General features: G+C 45.0%; 6 protein-coding genes across 6 annotated transcripts; 5 read left to right on the plus strand and 1 right to left on the minus strand.

The window, feature by feature from the left end:
* Positions 1-2,635: 2,635 nt before the first annotated feature.
* Positions 2,636-2,815, plus strand: EDB91DRAFT_1045077 (uncharacterized protein; the record flags this gene model as incomplete). The annotated part of the gene is made up of 1 exon (XM_041313165.1): positions 2,636-2,815. A coding segment is annotated over one exon (180 nt), but the record flags the coding sequence as incomplete, so codon positions are not given.
* Positions 2,816-3,385: 570 nt separating this feature from the next.
* On the plus strand, positions 3,386-3,637 carry EDB91DRAFT_1005043 (uncharacterized protein; the record flags this gene model as incomplete). Its single annotated transcript, XM_041312302.1, has 1 exon — positions 3,386-3,637. A coding segment is annotated over one exon (252 nt), but the record flags the coding sequence as incomplete, so codon positions are not given.
* A 1,526-nt stretch (positions 3,638-5,163) lies between these two features.
* Positions 5,164-6,468, plus strand: EDB91DRAFT_1077748 (uncharacterized protein; the record flags this gene model as incomplete). The annotated part of the gene is made up of 7 exons (XM_041314951.1): positions 5,164-5,230; positions 5,336-5,439; positions 5,464-5,555; positions 5,739-5,841; positions 5,962-6,123; positions 6,178-6,231; positions 6,361-6,468. The coding sequence occupies 7 exons, from the start codon at positions 5,164-5,166 to the stop codon at positions 6,466-6,468; spliced, it is 690 nt and encodes a 229-aa protein (XP_041182401.1).
* A 5,346-nt stretch (positions 6,469-11,814) lies between these two features.
* On the plus strand, positions 11,815-12,309 carry EDB91DRAFT_1044670 (uncharacterized protein; the record flags this gene model as incomplete). The annotated part of the gene is made up of 1 exon (XM_041313142.1): positions 11,815-12,309. The coding sequence occupies one exon, from the start codon at positions 11,815-11,817 to the stop codon at positions 12,307-12,309; it is 495 nt and encodes a 164-aa protein (XP_041182402.1).
* Positions 12,310-13,174: 865 nt separating this feature from the next.
* Positions 13,175-14,821, plus strand: EDB91DRAFT_1195154 (uncharacterized protein). The gene is made up of 3 exons (XM_041320576.1): positions 13,175-13,879; positions 13,912-14,299; positions 14,350-14,821. The coding sequence occupies exons 1-3, from the start codon at positions 13,305-13,307 to the stop codon at positions 14,524-14,526; spliced, it is 1,140 nt and encodes a 379-aa protein (XP_041182403.1). The 5' UTR covers positions 13,175-13,304; the 3' UTR covers positions 14,527-14,821.
* A 446-nt stretch (positions 14,822-15,267) lies between these two features.
* On the minus strand, positions 15,268-18,140 carry EDB91DRAFT_510481 (WD40-repeat-containing domain protein). The gene is made up of 9 exons (XM_041327529.1): positions 16,639-18,140; positions 16,549-16,569; positions 16,311-16,490; positions 16,097-16,252; positions 15,945-16,049; positions 15,733-15,876; positions 15,511-15,673; positions 15,436-15,456; positions 15,268-15,309 (listed from the first exon to the last, which is right to left on the minus strand). Exons 1-9 carry the CDS (start codon positions 17,752-17,754, stop codon positions 15,302-15,304), a joined length of 1,914 nt encoding a protein of 637 aa, XP_041182404.1. The 5' UTR covers positions 17,755-18,140; the 3' UTR covers positions 15,268-15,301.
* Between the last annotated feature and the right edge of the window lie 4,834 nt (positions 18,141-22,974).

Raw genomic sequence — 22,974 nt, forward strand, 5'->3', positions numbered from 1 at the left:
GAAAAGGCGATCTTTCTACTGCCTTTACTCCTGAGGAACAAAAAGTTCGAGCTTTGCTGAAACAAGTGAATAGTGTGACCTCACATGTTCCGGGTTCTGGTGCTTCAAAGACTGTTATGCGGAATCAGATTTGTGCACTCATGATCGACAAAGGTTTACCAAATTTTTACATTACAATCAACCTGGCAGATGTTTATAATCCTGTGGTTAAGTTTTTAGCAGGTGCCGACATTAATGTAGATGATTTGTTACCTGCTGAGGTGCCAGAATATTGGAAACAGTCAATACTGGTTGTGCGTAATCCTACTGTTGCAGCCAAGTTTTTTGATCTGTATATGAAGTCGTTTTTTTCTGTGATATTGGGTTATAATGGTAGCAACAGCAAAGCTTCTGAAGGAGTGTTAGGTACTGTCAAAGTGTACTATGGTTGTGTAGAGGTGCAGGGACGTGGCACTTTGCATTGTCATTTGATGGTATGGCTCGAAGGAGGGCTCAATCCTAATGAGATCAGAGAGCGCATTTCTGACGTGAATGACATTGAATTTCGGGATCGTTTGTTATCCTTTTTGGATGATAGTATATGCAATGAGATTCCACCAGACCCGGGCTCTCAATATGTTGTTCCTTCGTTGGATCATCATCCTTGTGCAGTCAGAGGTATATCAGGCGCTTCTGGACTGCAAGATGATTGTTTGAAATGTCAGAAAGATATGCACAATCTTGTTAAAGCGTGCCAAATTCACAAGCATAATGCAACGTGTTTCAAGTACTGGAAAGGTCCACCTGCTCCGCGTGAGTGTAGGTTCGATTTGAGCAAGGAACATTATTGTGCTGCCAGTTACTTTGATAATGAGTCTGGTGAAATTTGTTTGAAGTGCCTTGATGGTATGGTTAATAATTTCAACAAAACTATGTTGGAGGCCATTTGATGTAACATGGACATAAAATTCATCAGTTCCGGTGCATCGGCCAAAGCAATTTTGTATTATATCACAGATTATATCACGAAATCACAGCTAAAGGCACATGTTGCTTATGCAGCATTGGATCTCGCGAGACACAAGTTAAGTGAGTACGATCCTGTAGATGATGAGCTTACTGTCCATGTGAAAGAATTGATTAGAAAAAGTGCACATGTGATGATTTCGTACCAAGAGCTTTCAGCCCAACAAGTTTCAGCCTATCTTATGGATCTGGATGATCATTATACGAGCCATCAGTATCAGAACCTGTTCTGGACGTCTTTCGAAAGATTTTTTGAGCACTGTCTTCCAGATTCCAAATGTGACGTGCAGCATGACCTGCAAAATGTTAAACAAGAGATAGATGAACAAATACTTGAGAATGATGAAGATCACCTTGGACTAATTTCGAGTGAAGCAGATGATGAGGATGTGATGAATAAGTTAGCTGAACAAGCTTTAGCTGTTACAGTAACATGAGCGTTACACGTCATTCTTCATTCTTCAGACTTGTCCAGACCTGGACCATGGACTATTCTATTTTCATCTCTCCTTTTTGATTCCGTTGTTCTGAAACGCGAGAAGCTCTCGCTCCTTCCCCTAGATCACAGAGAAGCCACAGCTTCTACCACACCCTATGCCCTTCCCCTTGTTTCGGTTCTCTCATTGATGGGGATTCCCCATGCCCTTTTCCCTTACCGCTCAACCGGTACTTCTTACCTATTTATACTTATGACTCACACAACCCCCGACCCTTACCACTACTCCGGTATTGCCTCTGCATACCCTGTACCCTTACCGTTCCACCGGTATATCATCCTTACGTATATATTTCCTGTTGTACAGTAGATAGATTCTCTAACTTGAATCTACTCGGTTCTCATCTGATCTTGTCGTTGGGTCTGAACTTCTCTTGCCTAAGAGAACTCCCTCTGTACAAAGAACTATCTTCTCTTGAGACAATTCTCTTGAGTTGAACTCCGTCTCCTGGATCGTATCCTTGAGAAACTCCAGTCGACTCTACGCACGTAAGGGTCTCAAGCCTTACTCAAACTTAGCGCAGGCAAGCTCCTTGCTGGGCTAGTGCCGAAAGCCATGCTTCGAACGCCCCTTGCGGGTTTAGTGCCGCCAGATCTTATCCGAGAGGTTACGCGTAACATTAGCTGCCGATGAAGTGGGAATCACAACTGACCTGAGAGGGTTCACTGATTGTGAAAGCAAACCAAGTACAGGACTACCAAATGAGAGCGAAGGAATTGTGAGGAATGTGTTTGTGGGATTTTGTGGCCCATGTCGAAAAATGCAAGGTTGGTAAACATAATCAAGTTGATTTGGATGAAGATGAAGACACAAACCAGTTGGAATTTGAGGACCAGAACGTTCGTTCTGAGGATGATCCGATGCAGGAAGACAGCTCGTTCAAAGCTGTGGACCCTCCTTCATTGTTGGACGAAGATGATCATGAGTACAGAAACGATCCTTGTTGTTTCATAGAAAAACTTACTAACAACATATCACATATATGTCCATCTTTTCCGATTCTGTCGGGCCATGTTGAGAGCAGTAGTCACCGTTTGGTCATTTGACACCCGAAACGATGTTGTGTACCTGTTCCCATAGGACCATCTTTACCACGTCGGGATCGACTGGAAATTAGAGAACGCTATTGTTGACTGATGCTGATCTTGTTTAGTCCTTGGTCTGCACCTAAGGATTTAATGAACACATACTCCTCGTGGTCTGATGCATTTGAACACTTCATGCGTGAGTGTCCACCTAAGTTCCAGTACATAATGAAAAATATGCAGATTCTGCATGAATGTCAAGATAGTCGTGATGATCATTACGCTTGACGTCTTCAGCGGCCATCAAATCATTGCAATCATGTATGTGGAGAGGTGCTTGAATGTACCACGACTTCAGAGGATTTTTTAGATGACAGTTCAATCAAGGAGGATGTCTTGGATCATATGATCAAGATTGATGAATCTTCTACAATCAAATGAATGCATCAGCAGGATGGAGTTTTAGATTGCCTACACTATATGGAAAATGCTGGCCGCTTTGATCTTGATGACTGCAATATAGAACATGTTAGAGATAGTGAACTAGCACCAGAAATTAATGCTGTTCATCATGTCGAAAATGGTGACACGTCTCTTGAAGATGAATGGCAACATGCATATGAGTCAAGAAAGCAACAGTGGAAAAAACGCACAATGGAACAAGCACAAGGTGCTGTTGCTGGGAAGTCTATAATTGCAGGTGAAACAACAGTTGTTGCCGATGGTGAATCTTTTCGGAATGTATTCCAAAGTACATCGGATGATAATGTGGATGTCCTGATCATTGTTCACGATCTTTCGAAGAACGCGGAGCCTGCACGTGCAGTAGATATCGCTGCAATGATTCAAGAATTTGGTTTGAACACCGAACAGGCCAGGGCTTTCTCGCTGATAGCTAATCATTCCATTCAAAGTTGTGGTGATCCTCTGCGCATGTTCTTAGGAGGTCCAGGCGGCACTGGCAAATCACGCGTAATTACTGCCGTCCAGGAATATTTCAAATGCCATAATGAAGGCAATCGTTTTCGACTTGCATTGTATATGGGTGTAGCTGCTCACAATATATCTGGAATGACATTACATTCAGCTCTTCTTTTAAATCAGCGAAGAACGAAAGGTAGTAAAGGGAAAACAAAACAGGATCTTGTCGCAATGTGGCAGAATGTTGATTATCTTCTAATTGATGAAGTTTCTATGATAGGCTGTAATTTTTTGCTGCAGATAAATGAAGCGTTGTGTGAAGCAAAGGAAAACTCAGCTATATTTGGTGGAATTAGTATAGTGTTTGCAGGGGATTTCGCTCAACTTCCTCCTGTTGGGCAACGTGGCTTGCATAGAAAATCTTCAACACATGTTGTTGGTACGGTACAAGGTCAAAATGCATTGTTCGGCAAGCTGCTATGGTTATCAATATCAACAGTTGTCTTACTGACCACAGTCATATAGCAGCAAGGCACTGTGAACTTGGGTTTTGTTGATCTTTTGAGTCGATTGCGATGTGGAGCATGTACAAATGATGACTTCGACGTCTTGAATGCTCACCTCCTATCAAATGTGCAACCAGACTGGAATATGGCTGAATGGCTAGATGCGCCCATTATTGTTCCGACAAATGAAGTCAAAGATGCAATTAATGTTTGAGCCACACTGGCTTATGCCAAACATACTGGAAAGCCCATCTATTGGTACGAATGCATGGACAAACATAGGGGTCAATCAATTAGCAATCCAAAATTATGGGAACATTTGATGGACATCCATTCCGGAATGACATCTTAGCGTCTTGGGAAGATCCCACTAGTGTTGGGAATGCCCATGATCATTTGTCAGAATTTTGACATCAGTGCTGGAATTGTCAATGGTTGCTTGGGCACATTGAAAAGTGTTCGTTTTATTGAAGATGCAAATGGTGCACGCCATGCCATCTCTTGTGTGGTGCAAACACCAACAACATCCGGTGATCCTTTGCCTCATTTGGCGCCACACGAAGCGGTTGTATTGCAGGACACCGTTGATTTGCTATTTACGAATCCTTTCAATGGTAAAAAATGTTCAATCAAACGCACCCAACTTCCAATAATGCCAGGTTTTGCGATGACAACTCATAAGGCTCAGGGACAGACATTACAATGTGTGATCATAGATCTTGAAGGTTGCACTGGAACTGAAGCACCATATGTGATGCTCTCCTGAGTCACCTCGCTTGACGGCCTATTAATCCTGCGACCTTTTAACCAAAAAAAGATTTCTTGCCATCGTAGTGAGGATAGTCGCATTGAGGATAAACAACAGCATATTCTAGCCTTACAGACCATTGTTGATACCACTACTGTTTTAAGTGAAAAAGTATCTGCAGGACAGCAGTTGCACCAATTGCTCAGATCAGATGATGCCACTGCATTGGCTTACCATGATTTTTCAGTAGTTGATGGCAATCTTCATGCTCATGATCGAGTTCCTGCACCTGCAGATATCGCTTGTCAAGTGAATCGTATTGAAACTGAGTCTGCTAGAATTGTCATGAAATCTGATATCACAAAGAACAAGAAACATAAGTGTGACTTGACCGATTCTCACACAGATCAACGTGATATATCGAAACCTACCACAATTAACTCCTCAAGTGCAAACTGTCAATGAAAGCAAAAACGACGATTGTTATAACAAACTTGTGTGATGATGTTGTTGAGGTTTTAGTGGTTGGTGAGTCATTCCTGTCAGCTCGGATCTCACTCAAGGACTTCTATTCTTTTGGTGTAAGAATCCTTTCATTGTCAGTTTCTGAGCATGTTGAAAGACATGTGGCAGATAATTTCAAGCCAGAGTCAATAGAATCCAGCAGGTCTGAAACGGTTGAAGTTAAAAGCAGGAAAGGATCGATTAGTATGTCTCTAGAACACCCCAGTGCTCAGGTATGGTGTATGTGCTATGTTCAGCTTTCAAAGCCAATTGATAAACTTGTTAGGCAGGCGAAATCAAGACTGAGTGCAATCTCGAACTTGACGTCGGTTGTTAGCGGACGACCATCGTAAGAGGCGATAAGAATTTCAGTGAAGTGGGATCCTGGACCCAAAGTATGGCCAAGTGAAGAGGCAATTGAAGAAGATACAAAGGAACACTGCGACACAGGGATCAAACACAACAGACACAGGAAGATGACCGATAAACGGATCCACCTTTTGACACCGCTTGTATTGTCATTTACGTTCAGTGACATCCAGCCTCAGCAACAACTCCTCCCTCAGGACAAATTAAAGACACAACAGCTCTTTCTCACATTCACGTGTTTGACTCAAAGCATCTGCATCTACGAGGTGCGTAAAAAGCTGCAATGTGAAGATGCCCAGCCAAACTAATGTGTTCCAAGTTTTTTCGGCAGTTCAATGACAACAGGCTTATTGGCCAGAGCAGCACTGATAACATGTATTTATGAGCGCAGGGTAAAGCAGCATGTCAACGCCAAACTGCAGCAACTGGATATCAGGAATGTTGATAACGACCTCATCGCTCCTCAGGAATGGTACTCTAGTCTCAAACGTGGAACACTGGTCATGATCAGAGCCACTTTGCATGCTTTTAATTGGAAGGAGCGCCGGGTAAGAATCAATATATCACTAGAAGAAGATAACATTAACTAAACAATGGCTAAGGTTTATCAGCTAAACGCACACACAATTCGTGTAATGGATCCATCTAACTTGAAGGTAGAGCCAATCAGTTCACGGCCCAATGGTTTTAATTGTGGCGCAAACACATAATCATTCTTCTAACCAAGGTTTGTTGCGCGCTAAGAAGCATTCATTTTATATTAACAACGCTGAAAATTAGCTCAGACTGTCCGCGATCATTGGTTGTTATCTATTCTTCCTGGTCAGCCCAATGCAAGAACAATTGGTGATGTTGCAGTGTTGCCTGCGCTTGGGACCAATGAAATGGACTGATCAACGTGCCAAAGTCCTGCTAGAAGTACTCCACTCACGAATGCTGCTCAGGAATCTTCGAGCTTCGAACAACAATGGTGCAGACATCCCACGATGCTAGGGGATGTACAACTGAGACCAATGGATACGACATTATGATTCAGGACAACATGTTAAAAATAAAGCTTTTCGATATGGCCAGTAGGTTCAGTTCGCCGCTCTTCGTGACTGTTACTGAACTGGATTGCAGGTCTTGATGAGGGTCCTAGAGGTGCAGTCCCAATGAGGAAGCTCGACGACTCATGAAGAACCTCCTTCGAACTCTGATGGATCAAGACGGCATTCATTTTGTCATGTACTGCGTGCGGGGTGAGAGAGCGATTTCGGCACTCCACCATAACTGAGCGAAGCATCAGGATGAGTTTTGCTGGCCATGCATGTGTCACCACGGCGCCCGATAAGAATCCAGGATCTCACCTCGCAGAGCGCCGCAACCAATCATACGATGCTATCTGCAACCTCATCAAGCAGTCAATGTGCGTAGGATTCAGATAGATTCTTTGCGCCGTATTTTGCCAACATTGATGAGTAGGACCAAGCGTAAAAAAAGTTGTCCTCTTCGAGCAGACAGGAGCAGGCAAAAGCTCACTTATCAACCTCATAGTGCGAAGTAAGTTTAGACATACATGACGTGATGACATAATATTGATGTGATTTGCTGCATAGCGTTCTTCACATTTACCCTAAAAACACACAACTTCAACATTGCTGCGATATTCGTCTCGCTGAGTCTGTTCCAGGTGAGAGATAAAATTGCTCTTTCTATTGCATTGGCCCTAATTGCACCAATCAGGTACTGGGAAATCGGACTTGCACTGATAAATTGTTTCGAGTTTGCAAAGGACATTGGAGCACAAAGAACTGCGCCCCTTTTCAATGTTTTTATAACACATAGCTCCACTTATGCCCCTTTCGTCCGTTTCAAAATCAAACCATGAGTAGGTTGCCCATGAGATGCGATTCAACTGTACTAATGTGATATCTAGCCAGTACTGTGGACGATGTCCTGATCAAAATAATCCGTTTCATGGATATTGTGGACATAGTGCGATGTTTTGCAGTCAGCTGCCTTTTCTCGACAATTGGTCATGAAGTGATCGTCAACAGGCTAAACTAGGTTCTGAAGCATGCTGTCGGTACTGAACATGTTCGTCTCCGTACCATTCTCGACGCTACAAACTCGGTCATACTCAGCAGTTCCGTGCTCGACATCATCTTATATGGTACATCACCAATAATCCGACATGAATTGTGCATTGCTACACCTCACTATGCCAAACAAATGGTTGCTGCTTTTTTCAGTAATTCTGGGTTCATTGCCGATCAATTTCCTACATTTTACACGCCATCATCAGTTGCTGTTGCTTATGACCTCGACTATCTCCACAAAGACGGAAGAAAGGTTGTTTTAATTCATAGTCCCACGGATTCTGTCATGCCAGTTGTTCTGGCTCATCGCTCATCGACCGACTGCATCTTTGTTTGCTCTGGCAGCCTCTTTTTGGGCTATCCCAAATTAATGAACAGACATGTGACGTTCTTGCCACTTGCTCATCCCAATTCATCTATTACACATGAGTTTGACAAGCACAAGTTCAAAGTACAAACTCGCAATAACTCTTGGATGTTTCCTTGTGGGAAAAAATGTCCTACACTCTGGCACATAATGGACTTGTCCCATCTAAAATCATTGAAGAACAGAACTTTCATTGGAGGTTGACGAGTCACTGTGGCCACTTTTCGTGCTGGAACAACATTTTTAAAGATCCCGATCTGTATTCTGGAGCTTGCGCTGCAGGCAGTATCGACCTTTGTATCGCTGAATTGAACAGCCGTAATGTGAGAGATTTAAAATTACGCTATCCTTATAATTGAACGACTGGTAATTCTCAGGCCAGACTACCTTGTATCACAGGTTTGCTGTTTGGTGCAGCGATGATGCATCCCTACATTGTTCCTCTTTTTCTCAATAAAGGACGATCTAGCATCACTGGCGTCAACGACTTGAACATCCGTCCTTTTATTTGCGAAAAGGGAACGGAGCCAGGTAACATCATTGACTGCAGTCTCACCAGACGAATGATCGTGATGAAAGATTGTGCATTCACTGTCATTTGAGAGCATGATGATGTGCTTGATGTGATACCATCTTCATACTGTGTGGGACCATTCTACAAAAACAAAAGGCGATACCTTCCTTTCACACCACCCCGTGGCAACATGCTCACTATTATGCATTGTCTCACTGAGGAGTGTATGCCCCGTGATATATTAGCGGGGGAAGTGCAGAAAGTCATGAAGCACATTGTCAAGTACGTTTGTTTCTTTGACTCCTGTTAAATATCTCTCCTCACTCCAACAACAGAGCAGACCTGGACAACGATTTATTCAATGGGATTATGTGGAAGAATCGCAGCACCTGAAGTAGAAAATTTTGGTAGAATGTTTCCTGTATTTTTTATGAATTATCAAATGCCATCTCAAAATCTTGATTGACGTGCTTGATTTCACAATGTCCTGCTGCACTTTTTCGTCACAACTGCAACGTCATCTGTCGGGATACAATGTCACAAATGAAACATGTGACCGTGATGACGATCAAAATAAGCCCCTGTCCTTATGTTCTGAATATCAACTACTTCACAATGAGCAATGTTCAACACCTTGCTGCCATGGACAAAAGTATGTCAGTATGAGCCTGATTAACCTATCTCTGTTGACTTAAGATACCACATGGTTCAGTGTTCGACTCTCCGAAATTGAGCAACCACATTGGTGCTCATCTGAACATCTTGGACTTACAGAAGTTGTCTATGACATGCAAAACAATGTGCAGCGTCGTGGCACACATTCACAACAACTCGTTTCTCGACTTACTGAGACCTTACGCTCTTCAAATGCTAGATGAATTTGCACATATCATCGTTAACAGTGGAGCAGTCCTCATAGGATCCGCGGCTCTGTCATTGATCTTGCGGCCGACATCATGGCAACCAAACGACTTAAACTTTGCAGTGCCAAGAGGAGCTACAGATCAGTTATGACACTGGTTGATCCGAAATGGTTTTGTTGCCACACATGATACTCAAAACACAAACATCGATTCCTCCATGCAGCACTTCGTCAATTCCCATCAAATATTCTATAATCAATCGCAGTCCACACTTCATATCAGTCTGACTGAGAGCATTGACGACACAATTTTGACAGTGGTTTTAGCAGGAAGACGCACTGCAGAGATGTTGTTTGCGACCATGGGAGGTGTCTTCTGCGCTCATCCACACCTCACATTAGATCTAATCGTAATCCCAGGATTTAATAACAAACTTGAAGGCTTAACAGTAGCGAGGAAGCAACAATACACTCATATGGGTATGCTATACATGCATACCATGGCTGGATGGGACAATGAATGTGGTCGCGACTGTCCAACACTTTGGCGCAGCATCAATGACGCAAAACAAGTCCTCCTCATTGACTTGACGAATGTGACACACGGAGGAGCTAATCGGACGCATAGCCCTTGCTGGCATATGCACGGACAACACCACTACTGGCACTTAGGCCAAAGCTGTCACAATGTACAGTGCACTTTTCAGCTGTACCACGCGGAGCTTCCCAAGCACAGTCCGTCAGACTGGGAAGACATTTTGCGCACAAAAATTAGTTTAGCGAGTAATCCAGTGAGTGTTGATCCTTGAGCAAATATATTTATATTAAACTTTGCTACTTACAATAGTTGATCGGAGGAGGACACCGAGGAATTCTATATGCAACCAGTTGCGGGCAGCCGTTCTTAGTGCCCGTGCCTCTGATGATCAGTGTCCATGAATTGACAATGACAGATCACCTCTACACACACCCATGGGTTAACAAATTCGGACGAGACACCATGGTGATCCATCCTAACATGTTAAGGGACACATTCTCCACTCACCCATCAAACCAAACACTGTTGCCATTCAGGCTGGTCGTTTGCATTGTGAATCACCGAGAGAGCAAGAAAAATTACTTGTTATCATCCCTAGGGAGTGGTATTGCAGGTTATGGAAATGTCTTTATGCCATACAGTAATGTTTTGGTGATCAAGACACGCGTTGACAATCCCATGGATGTCATGGATATCAATCCTGGAGACATCGGACTAATCACCGACGTTGTGTTAAGGTGAGATTAATCATACTCTGAAGATTAAATATACACTTAAGCATTCACCTCTTAGTGCCTTTCATATGAGAGCACTGCAGGGAGCGAAGGTAGCGGTGGAATCTGTGTAAAAGAAAACGAGATTAATATATATCATTTCAAAACCTTCCTTCACCTCTCATATATTAGTACAGCCGCTAGTTTTATTTTAGCACACTCGAAATACTATCGTGACTCTTCCTTTCCTCTCGTTGCTCCCTCCAATCATTGCATCGTTGCAAATCCTTGTACCCTTCTTCCTATGCATTCTACTCGTCCCTACTACTCTTCAAACACCTATTCGTCTAATGTCGTAGATATTGGCAACCCTTATGTCGTGTCCCAGCAGCCTATGGCCAGCACGTCCATGGTCACTCTACAGCAGACCTCATCATACGCCAGTGATCAAGTCACCTATAATAAGCGAAAGATCGAATGGGCCTGTGATGCTTGCCGCCGTAGAAAGACTAAGTGTGATGGCCCGCACATGCCTGACAATATCTGTACCAACTGTACACAGAACCGCAAGACCTGTTCTTACGTGTATGTCCAAGGATCTCTTGCCCAAACAAAGTTAAGTAACATGTTCATGATATGCTGGTATTCAATCTACGTCATTTTTTCAATTGAATGAGGTAGGTCACACAATGGCCCCTAACAATTAAAGTGAGAGCTCATTACACACCATCTCAACCACCATGTCAGACGCAGCGCATCTCATTACCTTGGGTAGGGAGCTCAGCGAAAATGTAATGGACTCTTTGGACCTCGCTGAACTACTACTGTTGGCCAACGCAACCCCTGTGTTTCACGCAGGAGTTGAAAAATACATTCAAAGGTGGAGGCGAATTATATTTGCCTGTTTTATCAACAAAATTGAAGACTTCATTGGGTTATTGCAGCGCACAGGCACTGTGGTATCAGGTTCTTCCGCTCTCAACATTATTCAAGCCAGACAAGGTGCAGTCAAAATCAATGATTTGGATGTCTATACTACTCTGCCGGTGTTCGAGTCCTTGGTCAACTTTTTTATGGAGGAAGAAGGATATAAAGTTGTTAGAGACTTTGCATCGTCCACCAGCTGGGCCATACAACAACACTGGCATAGCCAAACTCATCCAAATGCACAAAGACGGACGCAATGTTGACATCATTGTCACCAACATGGCATCTGCTGTCGCCCCTATCTTCCAATTCCACAGTATGGTCATTATGAACTTCATATCTGCAGAGGCTGTTTTCTGTGCCTACCTGGCACGGACGCTCGAAATGTCTGGATTGGTACATCCCAGAATATACAAACAAAATGGGACTAACCTGGCCACCATCATAAGCCTCACCAAATACATCAGAAGAGGGTTTACCTTATACTCAGATATCACGGAACTCTCGCAACATGATTCACGCTGTGTCAAAACATATTATTGTCCGCACATGACGCGAAGCACCAATGACAAAGGCAGACTGGCTTGGGTATTCAGGCATGCTGAAACACCTGGTACCAGTTCACATAGTGCAAGCTACATTGACACTAGTGCCATCATATGGTGTCTGGGAGGGGACCAGTGTGCGAATGAGAACGTATCCAGGTCTCCTTCATTCATTTTCGCCACCTGATGAACGTGAGCAGTGTATTCACATTTGATTGAAACAAGTAACTGATTCGTTAATAGTTAGAGTGGATAACAATGCATGTGATGTACAGAAAGAGGAGTGCTATGATTGACGGAGAGAACCACAAACAATTATGTATTTTCGAACGAAACAGAAATAGTGAACGAGTCGAGAATAACATATAAATTGTGACTTGGAAATGTCGATAGACAAAAATGAACAGCAAAAACACTGCGAAAATTAGGAAAAATTTGAAGTAAATCGTCAAGACTGGGTGATTCCGTTATTTGCAGCGCTTGTGAGGGCAGTGTCACTGGGAGGGACGACACGCAAAACCCTAGCAAACATTATTAGCAATGGATGCATGAAGCAAAAAAGGGAACCGCACTCGTCGATAGCCATTATGACTGCCACATAATCTGACCTTCTTAGATTATCGGCACGAGAACCTTCAACAATCTTGAAAACAAGATAGGGGGAACACAGGGTACCATTACCATGAAGGTTTCGATCAAAAAAAAACAAGAAATTCTAATTGATCACAGTCTATATCGCTGCTCGATACAAACACTGTGCATTGACCGACATCAGCGCGACTGCCGAGGTATCTCTCAATGAAAATGATGTCAAATTCTCCACCGACAGTATCCCTAATAGGGACTTGAATATAGCCTGAAAGATGGCCCCAAGAGCAAAAGCATGCAGTAATGTGTCTGTCGAGAGACATGATAAAATGAACAGGTGAACAGGAGTAAGATGTACGGCCAAATGATATCATACGCCAATGTTGAACGATGAAATTGATAGGGTGATGATCTATAAGGGATTGAGTCAGAGATCCGATGAATAATATATGAGCTCAGCTGACAAAACATAACGCCCCTCTTCGTGGATCCCAAGCACATATAAGCGTGCAAGAAATACAAAAAAGGGGCTTACCTCATCGACTACAATTCACAAACGACACACTGACAAAGTACTTCAACCACATCACCATAATGGACGTTGACCCGCAACATTACGATAATCGGATCGAAGGTGGACTTTACGACAATATTGTTCGACAGCTGATCGCGCTCCCAAAAGGCATGTCATTAGGAGAAGCTACCTATAAAGATGACTTCGTGAGAGACAGCAATGTCCAGACGGGGAACTTTGCATACAAATGCAAAGACAACGGATTGGAATATGAAACTGTGCTCGTAGGCGAGATACTGCCCCGTCCGTGTGGCACCAAGCTGAGTGCTATAGGCAATCATTACATCGGAACAGCAGACACCATGAGTGATGATAAACAATATACTGCATTGACACTTACCAAACTAATCAAGCCAAACGTGATTGATGACAAAACTCGAGTGAAAGGCATTCTCGTGTTGGGACAACCGACACAGGCTACTGAAATGATGTATGTCATGTTTGGCAACCAGATCGCTACTCCGGACGACATCATCCAAAGCGACATCAAAGAGCTAAAGAGAAAGAACAAAGACATCAACATAAAGGAATGGACTGCGCATGCTGGAACCGACCAATCAGGTTTGCCAGAGTACATCATAGTCAACACAGAGCAGTTATATTCCATAAGAATCACACCATAAGTAGGCGTGTCCTGCTAACGATTTCCAAGGTACCAAGAGCAGCGCAGCAAGCCATGCAAGGCAAGCGCGCGAGGGTGCCAAAGAAAGAACTCGCCAAAAACGATGAAAGCGCGGAGGGCAAGACTGCCGGAGGAACATCATCTAATGATGTAGAGACCAAAGGAAACCCCGGCGAAGCTGCAATCACAACAAACACATTTTATGAGCCTACCATCCTCCCGGATTATGGGGGAGACTTATTTCAGCATGTCAACGCCAAACTGCGTCAACTGGATATCAGGAATGTCAATAACGACCTCATCGCGCCTCAGGAATGGTACTCTAGTCTCAAATGTGGAACGCTGGTCATGATCAGAGCCACTTTGCACGATTTTAATTGGAAGGAGCGCCGGGTAAGATTCAATATATCACTAAAAGAAAATAACATTAACTATTATTCAAGGTTTATCAGCTAAACGCGCATACAATTCGCGTAATGGATCCATCTAACTTGGAGGTAGAGCCAATCAGTTCACGACCCAATGGTTTTGATTGTGGCGCGAACGCATCATCCTCTAAATCGCGTGCATCAGATGCCATGGCGAGGGTCCAGTTGAAAAAGAGAAAGAGGGAGGATTAGATAACGAAGGACGTCTCAAGCATAAGATTGAATTGACTGGAATGGTGCGCTGTATGAAGAACTGTATGTATCAGTAGTTTCAGGACAAACATGAATGAAAGAAATACAGACGACGTAGTTCTATCCGTCGTCAACACTCAATTTACAACTTCGAATCGAGATTGTTTGCGCGAACGTTGAAAAAACAAATTACAGTTATCGTGAGTCGTGGAGGTCAAAGCATGAAGGGTTGGATAATGAAACGTATCATATTCCCTAGTCGAGGGATACGGATAATTCTAGAACTTCCCAAACAAGTCCGGCATTCGGCGAGGAAAGTATCGGGCTTTGCCACTTTAGATGGCGCTATACTTATTTAAATCTAATACTGCAATTTTGCTCGACGATGGGAGATAGGCACCTCTGGCATTCAGCGGTGCATGGAATTATTCCGCCAATGACCCTTTCATATCAGTTGCTTTTGGAGTTGAAGAGCGGACCTTCTATCGGAGCCTACCACTGTGTGTGTCTGCACCCTCGTTTGAATTTGTCAATAAACATGGCGTATCGTGCCAACTTCAAACTTTTGACAATGTCGTGTAGAGTTATCCGTGTGCGAAAGGATCCCGAAGTAATCGAGACTCGATCGAAAGTTTCAGACGTTGAACTCAACGAAGGGTACGTGTCGAACGAACAGATTGCCCGTATGGCGCAAGTACATCTCGTAGGAGGCAGTAGGGAGGGTGTCGTGATGTGTAAAACATTGCAGAATATCGGTCTGGTTTCGGGTCATGAGCTAGCATACTATACAAGTACGAAGGGTAATATGTGTATACAGGTAGTGTCGAGGTAGAAATCAAAACGGCGCAGATATTTTAAAATGCCCATTGAGCTGCTCGCTGCTAGAGCATCATTTCATTGGCAACCTACTAGAGCGCGCTTCATTTAGAGCTGATTGAAATATGGGTGAGGATCACAGCACGGGTAGCATTACTGAAGACTTGCCAGGGATCCAAGCAAGAAAGATGGCCTTCGTTGGTTCATCACTCATCTCCATCATGTATCGGTACGCTTCGAAGGCTTCTCCGAATTGACCTGCCCGAAGCAGTGCCTGGCACCGTTTCTGGTTTGCGGTTTGCCACAAGGACTTGAGGTTCCAACCAAATAGCTACATATGCACGTAGTTGAGCATGGCAAGGATTTTCAGTCGCGACATATCACACGTACCACGACAAAGTCCTCATACATAGAATGAATGTCCGATTGAGCAAAGGAAGCGCCAGCGTTCACAGCGGTAGTGAAGTGGTCAGCAGCTTCATCGTGAAGGGCGGCATCCATAGCACTGGTTCCCAGCTGTACTCGCAAATAGGCCTGATGTACGAAACACAGACAAATTAGTGAGGACAAGAACATGGGTTGATTGAATATATGATACTTACTTCCACGACACGAGTAGCGAGAGGATCGGCATTGGGATGGGCGGCCAGCTCTTGGACAGGCAGCACTGCCTCTTCCTGGTTATGTGCATTGAACAACGCGATGGCCTGAAAATCGTAATGAAGCATAGTGTGTGGATCAACAATTTACATACCTTTATCAAGAACAGGAAATGAGTCGTCTTTGGGTCTGCGTGCGTGAACGCGAACGCGACGTCAAACGCTTTCACCGCGTCCTGAACCTGCTGTTTCCCGCAGAGGGCAATGACCTTGGCGATATAGCCTATCAAGGATGGCTGAATGCTGACGGACTATGTCCCCATCCAAGTTAGCCTGTATTGAGAGGTATGATGGGTCGGCGTATCTTACCTTTATTGCGTCGCAAAGCGCGTGATCCCAATCGAGTTTTCGTGCCATAATGAATGATCGATTGGCATAGGAGTTGTAGTTCTTGTCATCAGCGTCGATCTCTTTTGTCAGCAGCTCTTCAGCAGTAGGCAGGTCCCCAGTTATGCATGCATCACGGGCTGTCGCGCTTATAACGAGTATCTGCATGGAATATGTTCGCGCTACGCTACTGGTATGAGAGTCAAATGTGGGTACATGCCTTAAAATCAGTGTCCTGAGCCTTGACACCGAAAAAACGCGAAATTAGATGCTGAACTTTGAAGAGACGGAAAAATGAATATGAATTTACCTGGTATGTCGTTTCTTCCTTTGGACAATCCTGCGGCAGAGCATCCTCGGGTACCAGCCACTCTGATATCTTCTTATCCACACCTCCACTGAGAATGTGCCTGCCATCTATGGAGAATGTGATACAGTGCACGTCACTAGAGTGCTTGAATATGGCGATGGTTTGTCGATCTGAGCGACACCAGAGACGGACATAGTTGTCAAATGATGCGGAAGCGACAAGTGCGCCAGCAGGATGAATTGCAATGGCATACACAAGGCTAGTATGTCCTTTCCATAGATCACCGACCTGCTTCCAAGTCGATGTATCCCATTCCCGTATGGTCGAATCGTCCTGACATCCCCCTGAGAGAAGGCGTGTGCCATCGGGCGTCCAGGCGAGTGAGAAGGTTGATGATGTGTGAGCCTTAAAATTTGCGACACATTCCCTGGTGCCTGGATGATAAATTTGGATATTGTTGACTGTCGCGATGGCAAGAAGTTTGCCAGACGGTGAATACTGAACGCAGAAGACGTATCCTCCACAAGTGATTGGGTTTCCTTGCAATTGCCAGGTTTTCGTGCACCACAGCTTCGTCGTGCAGTCGTATGAACCGGTGGCTAGCACTGCGCCATCGGGTGAAAAGTCCACCCAGTGGATCGCATTGGAGTGGGCTTGGATGGCTTGGGTGAGGAATTCCCCAGTTTCTCCATGCCAGGTGGTGAGCTCCCCCTTGTTATCACCGCTTGCTATCAATTGTCCATCACGTGATACCGCCAATCCCCACACTTCACCGCGATGCCCCATCATCTTCTTCAACACTACGCCTGTGTTCAGGTCACACAAACGAAGCGTGGTGTCATACGAGCCTGTAACCATTCGTCGTCCATCAGGGAAAACTGCCACTCCGGATACGGATCCACCATGATTTTCAAACGCTCGAACGGGCGTGGTACTTGGAATGAGCTGCGCCATGTTACTGGAGGTTGATGGTGTCGAGGACGGTGTGGACTTGCTGGAGAAATTGTGGGTTCTTATACTAGGCTGCAGAGGTGCGTGAACTGTTTTTATGCTGATTCCGTTGCAATATTGACCTTCCTCGTTACACGCCCCAGACATGAGGCAGCCTGTTATCATAAGCGCCTTGGGACATGCATCCAACTTGCATCGCCGCAGCTATCCAGATGAGTCGACGAACTCTCCTACTAATATCACGAGTGACGATTACTGCAGGCGTTGAAGAGCACTACCGCATATAGGACGATTGGACCAGCCTTTGGGATTCAACCTGACGTCTGCTGTGCTAGTTCAAATTCGGCAGTGCAACAGCGCCCTTTCATTGTTCACACTTCCTTCACGCGTGGCTAATTCCCAACTGGTACGCCCTGCTGTGAATGACATGAACACCTCGTAACACACTACCGTCACAAGAAAGCTAAAATGACATTATTCTCAATGCAAACTCACTTTCATTACAGAAGTCCGCAAGATAGGAGGACAACATATATGGTCCGCCTGATCGCCCATGCACCCCTCGATCATAGCCTTGGATGCATGTCGACTTCTCTTCCCTAGAATGTTCGCGGCGGAGATGCGGGGCTCGAGTGCTGTGGCCCGCTTCTTTTGATCTCCTCTGGGATCAACACTCTAGGCTTTCGCTGCAATTTGGATTGAAGATAATCGATTAGTTATTCGAATTCTGCTATCATCAATTATCGTTGTCGATCGGCGTTCATCCGAAGTCAGTCCGGCAACTACCGCTTACGTCCTTTGATATTTTATTCGTCTCTGTATTTAACGCTGTGTTTGTGTGCGTTCCGTATTCCCTCCAGGACATTAATGGACGCCCGCGCTCGTCCATCTACCGTTGAAGAAGCTCACACGTTCAAAGTATAGCTCATTTTCAAACCTCAAACCCCAGTGTAGCCCTCAAGGACAGCCGACATGTTGTCGGGCGCAGGGACGGTCGATTTCGCTCGAGCATAAGGCATCACTGAAGATGCATATGTCATGTGACAATGTAAAAGGAATGTATCCGAAACGCCTCGGATGTGAAGAGTAGTCATCTCGTCCTATCTGTACAACTGAAATCACAGTCAACGAACTATGTCTAACTATGATTACTACAGGTGTTGAACGACACTGATAATCGAATGGACCCACCCTTCATGGAGAAACCAACGATATCAGCGGGGTCGGCCCTTGGGCGGGCACAATTTTTTGGCGGTCGTGAAGTCAAATTCAGCAACTGCCTTTGATCCCTAGCATACAAGTAACCTAGACCAACAAAGTTTGGACTCGGCTAGTCTTCCTGAGTCAGACCTTGAAAGATATGATATTGAGGCCTGTTCTTTGATCGCCTTTCGTTACATTGATCATAATAGCCTTTGTTTCTTCTTCAGTTCGCATCTACAAGCCAATTGCATTTACCTGGGTATGTGTTAGTCTTTTATACTCAAAATATCCCAGCAAGGTGGTCAGAGATACATGCATCCATTCAAGTGGCACGTACTTGAGCGTGTAACGACAAACTAGCGTTTGGGAAGAAAACACCAGGGCCCTGAAAGTAGGTGGTTCGTTGACATCGGGTAATGAGAATTATCAACTCATGTATGTCTTCACTCGAGTGTTCTCGATTTCAGTGAAAAAGTGAGGCGCGCATCACTGTCTGCGTTGCGTGAAATGTCCAGTCGGCATACCATATCTTTGTCTATTCCCTACTCACATTAAAAGCCTCCTTTTTCGAGTCGGGGATGCAACTCCTACTTGCCTCCAAAGAATATTTTACCTAGCCCAAAGTCGTAATGCCTCTGGTGTGTCTCGCCATTTTGCTAAATAGTCACAAATACTGATTTTACGAACGCATGGTCGGTCTCTGGCACTTACGGAGGCAGGTCCAGGTGTGATAGCATTTCTTCGACCTTGAATATTAATAACGATTTGTTGGTTAAAGCGTCACCACTGGCGGCTGACTTCACCGTTCTGCAGTGAAATTTCCTATTATGCGACCGCGATTCACTACATTCAGGTTCCCGTCTGTGGCTGAAGCCTAGGAGGCCACTGTATTCTGTTTAAAATCACATCAAGTAGGTGGACCCTTATGAAACGAAGCCATGAAGGACTGCATTCAGGTGAACCATACTTTGAACCTGTTTACTCGTGGCAATTCAATGTTCGGTGCCCAGGGTTGGGATTCGACAGCAAAATACAATTGCAGTACATCAGTATTTTGTTGATACTTAGCATAAATGGGTTCAATTAGCCTCGTTTCGAGTCGTCAGTAAGCATAGCATCTCGTTCAGATTTTGTACTCTTGACGGATCAGACAGAAATCGAGAGCCATGCGGATTAACAACGATTGATACGATGGCATACAGTTTACAGCACAATGCAGTGACTCTCGATCGAAGGTGTTCAAACGTCGGATTTTAATTAATCAATGTTAAAGGGCAGTGGAGGGCACGTACCAAGCGAATATTCACAGTCGGCGGTGGAGAGGAACTCTGGGTGAGTAAGCAACAATATTGTAGAATATTCATTTGTTTCGTGTTATGAGCTAGCATACGATACTGAGTACAAATTGTACAATAGGTAGTTTACAGGTAAAGTCGAAGTACAAATCAGAACGGCGCAAGGATCTCTGTTTCAATATGCACAAGTAACCGCCCACAGCGGGGACTGCATCCCCATTGGCAGCATATAGCGCCCTTCATGCCAGTGCTTACCCTAGAGCTGAGCGACAGGCGGTTGAAGATCGTACCATGACGTTACTGGAAAGACTTACTAGAGAACCAAGCTCGTAAGCGGTCCTGGGATTCTTCATCACTTGCCTCTAGCATTGATCGGTACGCCTCAAGTGCTTTCCCAAGTTTACCCGCCCGAAGGAGTGCAACACACCATTGCTTGTTGGCGGTTTCCCACAACGTCTTGAGGTCCCACCCAAAGAGCTGTTATGCAGTGGAGCATGAATTAAGCATAAAAATGATGTTTGAGTGCATCATGCTAACGTACCACGGTGAACTCCTCGTAAGTGTCATGAATCGGTTTTCTATAAAAGAAAGTGCTCGCATCGACAGCAGCGCCGAAGTGGTCAACAGCTTTTAGCTTGTTAAACCAGCTACTCAAGGCAATGGTTCCCAGTTGGACACGTAGATACGCCTGATGTACGAAGCGCAGAAAATCAGTGTCAGCAGACGAACTGAACTTGATACTCACTTTGACGACATGACAAGCAAGAGGATCACTGTCGGGAAAATCGGTAGCTAGTTCTTCGACACGCAGTATTGCTTCGTCATGTTTTTTTGCATTGAAAAGCGCGATGGCCTGAAAGCCATAATGAAGCACAGACTCCACGAGTATCAAGTTTAACTTGCCTTGATCAAGGAAAGGAAATGAGTTGTCTTTGAATCTCCGTTGGTTGATGTGAACGCGAGGTCAAAAGCTTTCGTGGCGTCTCGGATCTGCCTGTTTCCGCAGAGGGCGATGCCCTTGGCGGTATAACCCCTTAACGAGGGCTTGATGCAGATGGACTATGCGACGATCGACATTTAGCCTATGGCAAGGTGGGCATGATGAATCGGTATATCTCACCTTAACGGCATCTTGAAGCGCGTGGTCCCAGTCAAGTTTGCGTGCCATAACCAATGAGCGATTAGCGTAGGCAGTGTAGTCCCTGGCATAGGCGTTGATCGCCTGCGTGAGTATCTCTTCAGCCATGGCCAAGTCCCCAGCGATGCATGCATGGCGAGCGGCGACGGAAAGGATCTGCGGTATGCTCGAATTACGTTGTAATAGTCAATGATGGAAACTTGCCTCTGAATCAGAGAATTGAGTCTTGGGATCAAAAGTCGCAGGATGAGATGATGAAGGGGCAGGACATGAACTGTAAAATACCTTTGGATTAGGAGCATCCTTTGGCAAAGCATCCTCGAGTACTGCCCATTGTGAGGTCCTATTATTATCCCCGCTGATGATGTGCTTGCCATTCATGGAGAAAGTGACACAGCACACCCGGTTACCGTAGGCCCAGACATCATTTTTGTGTTCGAAGATGGCAATAGTTCGTTTGTTTGAGAGCCGCCAGAGACGGACGTGGTGGTCATCTGATGCGGACGCGACAAGCCCGCCAGCATGATCAATGGCAATGGCATTGATATTGCTAGTATGGCCTTTCCAGGGATGACCGACCTGCTGCCAGGTAGATGTATCGTACTCCCGTATGGTGGGATCAGAATTATCTCCCGCTGAGAGAAGGCGTGTACCATCAGGCGTCCACACGAGTGAGTTGTTACATCCAGTGTGACTCTCCAAGCTTGCGACACAATGCCTCGTGCCTGGATTATAAATTTTGATATTCCTGACTGTTGCGATAGCAAGATATTCGCCAGACGGCGAATACCGAACGCAGAAGATACAATCATCACATATGATTGGATCTCCTTGCAACTGCCAAGTTTTTGTGCTCCACAGATTCATCGTTTGGTCCATTGAAACAGTGGCTAACACTGTGCCACTGGGGGAAAAGTCCAGCGATGTGATCCCAGGGTGGGCTTCAATGGTTTCGGTGATAAATTCGCCGGTGTCTCCATCCCAGACAATGAGCTCTCCGTCCTCGCCACCGCTTGCTACCACTTGCCCATCTCTTGATACCGCCAATCCACACACCGTACTGCGATGCCTCTCCATTCTCTTCAACAGAACACCTCTATCCAAGTTCCATAGATCAAGCGTGTTGTGCGAGGCTGTGACCATACGTTGTCTGTCGGGGAAAACTGCAACTGCAACTGCTCCATGTCCGAACGCTCGAATGGATGTAATGCTTGGAATTAACATGTTGCTCGAGGCTGATGGTGTCGAGCACGGTCGACGTGAATTCGGTAGAGGGATTGTGGTGTTTGAGCTGCAGAGGTGCATGCGCTTAGCAGTTTGACGCCCCCCAACACAGTATGCTCTTATCTAAGCGCCTGGGCGTCATCACAGCTTTCCAGAGGACCAGACGAGCTCTCCCAATGCATGGCCGACTATTACTACAGGTATCGAACAACACCGTCGGGTGGGTTTCCTTTGATATCCTCTGGGGTCGGCAATATAGTCATTTACAGCTTTCACCTGTCTGGTTGCAACTTGCAATTTGCATTGAAAAATGACATCGATCGTTTTAACTCTGTTATGGTTGATCATCGAATGGATGTTCATTCGGACTCGGTCATGGGTTGATTGTAATTTCATGGATCCGAGCTCTTGAATCGGCCGCCATCCAGCTGGTGTGTTCTTTGATCGTTTTTTGTACTCCACACATTAATGTGATTTGCGTTTGAAACCGAAACTCGTCATAAACGACGGGAATGACATCACGAT

The sequence above is a fragment of the Suillus paluster genome (assembly GCF_016628075.1).
Source record: "Suillus paluster strain FC165 chromosome Unknown EDB91scaffold_4, whole genome shotgun sequence".
Taxonomy (NCBI): domain Eukaryota; kingdom Fungi; phylum Basidiomycota; class Agaricomycetes; order Boletales; family Suillaceae; genus Suillus; species Suillus paluster.

Excerpts from the sequence above, each read along its gene's own strand:
- EDB91DRAFT_510481 (XM_041327529.1), bottom strand. The coding sequence starts at position 17,754 with ATGATAACAGGCTGCCTCATGTCTGGGGCGTGTAACGAGGAAGGTCAA. Across the intron at positions 16,253-16,310 it reads CGCTTTGCGACGCAATAAAG|TCCGTCAGCATTCAGCCATC; the intron begins GTAAGATACGCC and ends ATGGGGACATAG. Across the intron at positions 15,877-15,944 it reads TCGCTACTCGTGTCGTGGAA|GCCTATTTGCGAGTACAGCT; the intron begins GTAAGTATCATA and ends TTCGTACATCAG.
- EDB91DRAFT_1195154 (XM_041320576.1), top strand. The coding sequence starts at position 13,305 with ATGGACGTTGACCCGCAACATTACGATAATCGGATCGAAGGTGGACTT. Across the intron at positions 13,880-13,911 it reads ATCATAGTCAACACAGAGCA|GCGTGTCCTGCTAACGATTT; the intron begins GTTATATTCCAT and ends CACCATAAGTAG. Across the intron at positions 14,300-14,349 it reads TTAATTGGAAGGAGCGCCGG|GTTTATCAGCTAAACGCGCA; the intron begins GTAAGATTCAAT and ends CTATTATTCAAG.